Source organism: Silurus meridionalis, chromosome 1 (genome assembly GCF_014805685.1).
Source record: "Silurus meridionalis isolate SWU-2019-XX chromosome 1, ASM1480568v1, whole genome shotgun sequence".
In the NCBI taxonomy this organism is placed as follows: domain Eukaryota; kingdom Metazoa; phylum Chordata; class Actinopteri; order Siluriformes; family Siluridae; genus Silurus; species Silurus meridionalis.
Genome location: NC_060884.1, coordinates 12,501 through 20,000, shown reverse-complemented (window position 1 = coordinate 20,000; position 7,500 = coordinate 12,501). Strand labels below are relative to the sequence as shown.

Sequence of the window (7,500 nt, the reverse complement as noted above, 5' to 3'; positions counted from 1 at the left end):
GGGCATGTAGGTGTGTGTGGGCTGGTGTGTGTGTGTGTGGTGGGTTAGTGGATGTGGGTGGGTGGGTGGGTATGTGTGTGTCTGTGTGGGTTGGTGGCTGTGTGTGTGTGTGTGTGTTGGTGGCTGTGTGTGTGTGTGTGTGTGTGTGTGTGTGGGTTGGTGGCTGTGTGTGTGTGTGTGTTCAGGTGTTTGTGTGTGTGTGTGGGTTGGTGGCTGTGTGTGGGTTGGTGTGTGTGGGTTTGTGGGCATGTAGGTGTGTGTGGGCTGGTGTGTGTGTGTGTGGTGGGTTAGTGGATGTGGGTGGATGTGTGGGTGGGTGTGGGTGGGCATGTGTGTGTCTGTGTGGGTTGGTGGCTGTGTGTGTGTGTGTGTGGGTTGGTGGCTGTGTGTGTGTGTGTGTGTGTGTGTGTGTGTGTGTGTGTGTGTGTGGGTTGGTGGCTGTGTGTGTGGGTTGGTGTGTGTGTGTGTGGGTGGGTTTGTGGGCATGTAGGTGTGTGTGTGGCTGTGTGTGTGTGTGTGTGGTGGTGGGTTAGTGGATGTGGGTGGATGTGTGGGTGGGTTGGTATGTGGGTGTGGGTGGGTATGTGTGTCTGTGTGGGTTGGTGGCTGTGTGTGTGTGTGTGGGTTGGTGGCTGTGTGGGTTGGTGGCTGTGTGTGTGTGTGTGTGTGTGTGTGTGTGTGTGTGTGTGTGTGTGTGTGTGTGTGTGTGTGTGGGTTGGTGGCTGTGTGTGTGGGTTGGTGTGTAGAGGTAAAACAGATGAGGCAGGAGGGTTAAAAACTAACAAGGGAAGTGTGTGATTATTGTGTGTGTGTGTGTGCTCGTGTGTTCTTGCGCATGTGTGTGTGGAGTAATGTTGTCAGGCCACACCCCCAAGCAGTACACAGGGTTAATGTGGTTTAATGTTGAAATGAATGGGTTTATGATGTAAAAAAATAAATCAGTGTGTTCAGGATGAACATATTACTGTATTAATTGGGTTAATGATTATTAATGATTGCTTGGTTCGTTCCACTCGTCAGGTTTTGCTGCAGCGTTCACCCTGTTTCTGCGAACAATTGTGGAATTTAAATCAGATACCTGTTGACCTGTTGTCACTTGTGATTTTGAAAGTGTGTGAGTTTTTAGGGGCGGTGGAGTTTTGACCAACTGGAAGCTTTTGGACTCTTGGAGGGGTGGAGCAACTAAGCTTTGGGGGCAGGTCTTATAATCCTGGTTGAAAATGGCTTACACACAGCATGTAAATCATTCTATATTCACCCTACATCTCACAGAGAGAGGGTGTGGTCATCTAGGCCACACCCTTATCCAAGTTCCTCATCACAAAGGTCCTAGTGTTCCTTGTTTTTAAACATCTTGTGTGGAAGGTGCTGTGTGTGAGGGTGTGTTTGTTCTCATTCAATTCCTGCCTAATAGCAGCCCATATAAAATTGACCACACCCCCTATGGGCTGTAAGAATGTTAGCTCCACCCCCTGGTGGTCTGAGTGCCCCTTGGTCAAACTGTGCCATGTGTTGTGGTCTGATAGAAGCTCCGCCCGGCGCTCTGGACACAAACAAATGCCTGGAGTCTCTCGCGTCTCTGCGCCATGCCAAGTGGTTCCAGGTTTGCACCTCGCTTTATAATCTAATGACCTCTAACGTAAATGACGCTGATTATAATGTATTTGACTGTTGAAATGTTCACAGTGTTTTTTAAACTGAAAGATGTGGACGTTCAATTCAGATACATCAGTTTACACTAAAAGAGTGTGAAGATGGAAAGAAATACATATTTTTCTTATTTTATTTCCCTTCAGGAATGCTGTGTTACCTACATGTACCACTGAGTATTGTTGAGGTGTTAAAGCAGTATAATGACAGAGAGTATGATGGCTGATCAGAGTGTGTGGAACACTGTCAGTGAGCATGTTGATTAACAGACACAATCTCAGCAAAATCACAAAGCAGAGATGCAGATTTTAAGTTAAAATCGCCGCTGCTGTGAGTCAACACTTGACGATCGCCCAAAAACACCTGTCAACACCCCAACACACACACACACACACACACACACACACACACACAGCTCCGAATGCCTGTATGTTGGCATGCAGAGGAGAATAATCAGTTATTTAACCTAAGTTCCTGCCTCTCTCTCTCTCTCTCTCTCTCTCTCTCTCTCTCTTTCTTTCTCTTTCTCTCTTTCTGTGTTCTTAATCACACTCACTAACACTGTTCCACTCACTAGATTTAAAATAGAACAAAACAAAAGCAGACAGAATGATGACTACACACACACACAGACAGAAAGACACACACACAGATTAACAGATGTGTTTGTTACTGAGTATGATGAATAAAGACGTGTGTGTGTGTGTGTGTTTTTTTTTTTTTGTGTGTAGTGTGTATAAAGTGTGTAAGCTCCATAACGCAGGCTGTGTGTGTCTTTTTTTGTGTGCGTTTGTGTGTGGGTGACTTACAGGCTAAAGTTAATAACCTGCACTCAAGTGTGATTGTCATCCGCATCCTGAGAGATCTGTGCACCCGAGTCCCAACCTGGACCCCCCTCAAAGGATGGGTGGGTGTGTGTGTGTGTGTGTGTGTGTTTTGATTTATCTTTAATAACCTTGTTTAGCACTGTGTAGTTGTAAATTGGTGTGTGTGTGTGTGTGTGTGTAGGTGTTGGAGCTCCTGTGTGAGAGAGCGATATCTACGAGTGATCGGCCGATGGGACCAGGAGAGGCTCTGAGGCGAGTGCTGGAGTGTGTCGCATCTGGAATACTACTGGAGGGTAAAACACTCTCTCTCTCTCTCTCTCTCTCTCTCTCTCTCCCTCACTCACTCACACACACACACACACACACACACACACACACACACACACATTGTGATGTACTTCTATATGTGTGTGTGTGTGTGTGTGTGTGTGTGTGTGTGTGTGTGTGTGTGTGCGCACAGATGGTCCCAGTATTTATGACCCATGTGAGAGGGCAGGTGTGGATGCGAGCTTCCATCTTACCCCCCAGCAGAGGGAGGACATTACCCAGAGTGCACAGGTACAACCCTTACCCAGCATGCACTGGGGCTGTTCTGTTTTAGAAGGAGAGATCAGGAACATAAACAAAGCAGGAGGAGCTGAGGGCAGGGCAGGGACAGTTTCTCCTGAAGAAACGAGTGCTGTCACACCTTCACAACTGAGAATCGCACCTTCTCTGGCTGGTGTGTGTGTGTTTCGTGTGTGTGTAAGCGAGTTTGTGCTTGTGTGACTTAGTGTGTGTGAGTGAGTTAGTGTGTGTATGTGTGAGTGAGTTAGTGTGTGTGTGTGTGTGTGTGTGTGTGTGTGTGTGTGTGTGAGTGTGTGTGTGTGTGTGTGTGTGTGTGTGTGTGTGTGTGTGTGTGAGAGTTTGTCTGTATGAGTAAGTTAGTGTGAGTATGTTAGTGTGTGTGTGTGTGAGAGAGTTTGTCTGTATAAGAAAGTTGGTGTGTGTGTTTGAGTGAGTTAGTGTATAAATAGGTTTGCGTAAGTGAGTTAGTGTTGTGTGTGAATTAGTGCTTACGTGTGTGTGTGTGTGTGTGTGTGTGTGTTTGAGTGAGTTAGTGTGTGTGTGTGTGTGTGTGTGTGTGAGTTTGTGTGTGTGAGAGAATTTGTCTGTATGTGTGAGTTAGTGTGTGTGTGTGTGTGAGTTGTGTGTGTGTGTGTGTGAGAGAGAATTTGTCTGTATGAGTAAGTTAGTGTGAGTGTGTTAGTATGTGTGTGTGTGTGTGTGTGTGTGTGTGTGTGTGTGTGTGTGTGTGAGAGAGTGTCTGTATAAGAAAGTTGGTGTGTGTGTTTGAGTGAGTTAGTGTATAAATAAGTTTGTGTGAGTGAGTGAGTTAGTGTGTGTGTGTGTGTGTGAGTTATTGTGTGTGTGTGTGTGTGTGTGTGTGTGTGTGTGAGTTAGTTAGTTAGTGTGTGAGTTAGTGTGTGTACGTGTGTGTGAGTTAGTGTGTGTGTGTGTGTGTGTGTGTGTGTGTGAGAGTTTGTCTGTATAAGAAAGTTGTGTGTGTGTGTTTGAGTGAGTTAGTGTATAAATAGGTTTATGGTAAGTGAGTTAGTGTTGTGTGTGAATTAGTGCTTACGTGTGTGTGTGTGTGTGTGTGTGTGTGTGTTTGAGTGAGTTAGTGTGTGTGTGTGTGTGTGTGAGTTTGTGTGTGAGAGAGAATTTGTCTGTATGTGTGAGTTAGTGTGTGTGTGTGTGTGTGTGTGTGTGTGTGTGTGAGTTAGTTAGTTAGTGTGTGTGTGTGTGAGTGTGTGAGTTAGTGTGTGTGTGTGTGTGTGTGAGTGTGTGTGTGTGTGTGAGTGTGAGTTAGTGTGTGTGAGTGTGTGAGTTAGTGTATGTGTGTGAGTGTGTGAGTTTGTGTGTGTGTGTGTGAGTGTGTGAGTTAGTGTGTGTGTGAGTGTGTGAGTTAGTGTGTGTGTGTGTGTGTGAGTTAGTGTGTGTGTACGAGTGTGTGAGTGGGTGTGAGTTAGTGTGTGTGTGTGTGTGTGTGTGAGTTAGTGTGTGAGTGTGAGTTAGTGTGTGTACGTGTGTGAGTTAGTGTGTGAGTGTGTGAGTTAGTGTGTGTGTACGAGTGTGTGTGTGTGTGAGTTAGTGTATGTGTGTGTGTGAGTGTGTGTGTGTGAGTTAGTGTATGTGTGTGAGTTAGCAGGAATGATCATGTTTTGTTGATTTCTCAGTTTGCTTTGCGGCTCATGGCGTTTGGACAAATCCACAAAGTGTTGGGGATGAACCGCCTGTCACCCAAAGTGGGACACATGTACAGCGACACACTCCTCTGTAAGACGCAAACACACACACGCACACACACACACACACACGCACACACACACACACACAGGCATTGCCCCACATAGTGTCTGAAGGTTGACCTTGTGGTGTTAATTTTGAATGAATTTACCCTTCAATCTTATTCTGCTTAGAAGGCAATGTTATTGTGCATTGTTCTTGGTGTGTGTGTGTTTGTGTGTGTGTGTGTGTGTGTGTGTGTGTGTGTTTTAAAGCCCAAACCGCAGTGCCTGGACTGTGTGTGATGAAACGACCACTGGAGTCGGCCACAGATGAAGAGGCAAGCAGCAGTAAAGTTCCTCGTAAAGGCACGTGTGATTTTTTATTGTTGTCAGTGATCGTAATTGAATGATTTGCGTCCTGCAGGATGACGACAGGCTTTTCACTTTTGAACTTTAGTTAGTCCTTTTACCTCTGCGTGGCTCCATTCATTCTGCTGGAGGAGTTTCTCTGTTCTCCATTTGAGATGCACACAGACAGAATGATCAAATTCCATCTTCACATCTCTTACTTCAGTTTTCCCGTCCTCTTTATAACAGGGTACAGGTTGGGATTTTTCCTCATTTCCTGGCACTGTGGAGAGTGTGTTAGTGTTCGTAACCACAAAGAGCTGAGAGCTGTCCACCATGGATCTGCTCAGTACTAATCTAAATTATGTATTGATCAGGAATTTAATTTAGGAACTGGATTGATATTAGTGAGAATGCCACGGATCAGCGCTGATAGACATGTAGCACAGTTTGGCTAAAATATCGCTTACAGGAGGTGTAACTATAGAAGATTCTGATTTATTTGTTTCCTGTCAGGGGCTAAATTTACATTTATGGCAGGAGCCCTTATCCAGAGCCACTTAGAATTTTCTCATTTACACACTGGGCAGTTGAGGGTCTTGCTTTGGGTCTCAAAAGCAGCAGCTTGTTGGTACAGTGGAACCCCGTTGTACGAGCATAATTCGTTCTTGAAAATTGCTCGTGTGTCCATTTGCTCGTACGTTCGAACTGATTTTCCCCATAGGAATGAATGTAAAAGTGATTTAATCCGTTCCGAGATCTCGTTCGATCGCTTATTTCTGCACTTAAAAAGTATTTGTAGCCTATTTTTAAAAACAAATACACCACAAATGACCGTAATATAAACATAATTTAACACTTACTCATGTGGTAGTGGTTGATTGCGAGTGTGAGAGGCGCACCACGCTCGTAACCTCCTCGGTTTCCATGGTAATTCTATTTACTTTCGCTTTCACAGCACCATCACTGATTTTCTTGGGAGACATTTTTCAAGATTTCTAGTGAAATAAAAAAATAAAACTAAAAAAAGTTACTGTGGGAGAGCGTGTGAATACGGGAATAAGGAACGCCACAACAGGTCAGATGCAAAGGCTTCACAGCTGCTTTTATTTATTTATTTATTTTTGTGTCGGTCTGCTTTGTGCCCCACGCAGCACGTCTCTGGCGCGCACACGCACACACACACGCACACACACACGCACACACACACGCACACACACACACACACTCTCCTCCTTAAATGCACCCTCCGATCACTTGAAAAGAGAGAACAATCATTAGGTCACATTAACTTCAGGTGAGGCAATCCCCTGCCTATCTGCTCCCGGACCCTCCCTCCATTCACAAACCGCCGCTTGGCCACGCCCCCGCTGCCACAGTTACGTTTTTGCTGCACTGAACAACGAGAGTGACCGAGTGATACGTCATCAACTAAGCGACTGATGCAACCCTCCGCCAAAAACGGGGAACCGGCAGCGTGAGTTTGCTCGTGCCTTCGAAATTTGCTCGTGAAACGGTAAAATTTTGCGAGCGAGTTTGCTCGTATCTCCGTTTGCTCGTACTATAGGTTGCTCGTACAACGGGGTTCCACTGTACTGGGATTTTAACTCAACACCTTCTGATTAGAAACACAACATCTTAATCTGTGACTTACAGTTCCAGGCTGCAGTGGCTGAACATAAATACACATCTCATAGAAGCCCTGGTGTTTATACTACAGAGAAAAGCCTGTAGGCCTTAGAGCCTGTTTTCTTTTTACAAGAATCTAAAGATTCTGAAAGTTAAACCATCATCTCTGTGGGCTGTAGTGTTACAGTTTCACTTCCATGGAACACAGATTTCCGAAAACTGTTCCAGCATGACCATGCTTCTGTACACACAGTGAGCTACATGAAGACATGGTTGTTGATGTAAAGTGAATTGTGTGTGTGTGTGTGTGTGTGTGTGTGTGTGTGTGTGTGTGTGATATAGTCAAGACACCACTGCAACACAACACGTTCTACCACAAGGAACTCACAAATAAAATGTTTATGAGAGAATTTAACACTTCTCAATCACTGTGTGAGTGGTGAGCGCCTACTAGGGTTGAAACAGCTCACCACAGCGTTGTGACATTTGGTGTTAAGGATGGATTATTTTTTGAGTCTGGTTCCTCTCAAGGTTTCTTCCTCATACCATCTCAGGAAGTTTTTCTTTTCCACAGTCACCACTGGCTCACTCATGAGGGATAAACCGGGATAAACCTATGCGGAACAAACATAGATATTCTTTTATAGCCTTTTTAAAATAATTAGGAAAAAGCCATTACTGTTTTTATCAAATCACATTATATACAGCATTGAATTAAGTGTGTGTGTGTGTGTATGTGTGTTTTTGTGTTTACAGAGATTGTAATTGAGCCCAGT

The 7,500-nt window shown here is 44.9% G+C and overlaps 1 protein-coding gene across 1 annotated transcript in view; it reads left to right on the top strand.

Moving 5' to 3' along the window:
• ilf3a (interleukin enhancer binding factor 3a) overlaps nucleotides 1-7,500 on the top strand; it is a 14,033-nt gene that overhangs the window by 2,052 nt on the left and 4,481 nt on the right. Inside the window, exons 5-11 of the mRNA XM_046848328.1 lie at nucleotides 1,527-1,603; nucleotides 2,462-2,557; nucleotides 2,659-2,770; nucleotides 2,938-3,035; nucleotides 4,697-4,796; nucleotides 5,021-5,113; nucleotides 7,481-7,500. The exon at nucleotides 7,481-7,500 is cut by the window's right edge and continues 171 nt beyond it. Of these exons, the coding sequence (XP_046704284.1) occupies nucleotides 1,527-1,603; nucleotides 2,462-2,557; nucleotides 2,659-2,770; nucleotides 2,938-3,035; nucleotides 4,697-4,796; nucleotides 5,021-5,113; nucleotides 7,481-7,500 (596 nt within the window). The remainder of the gene's footprint in view (nucleotides 1-1,526; nucleotides 1,604-2,461; nucleotides 2,558-2,658; nucleotides 2,771-2,937; nucleotides 3,036-4,696; nucleotides 4,797-5,020; nucleotides 5,114-7,480) is intronic.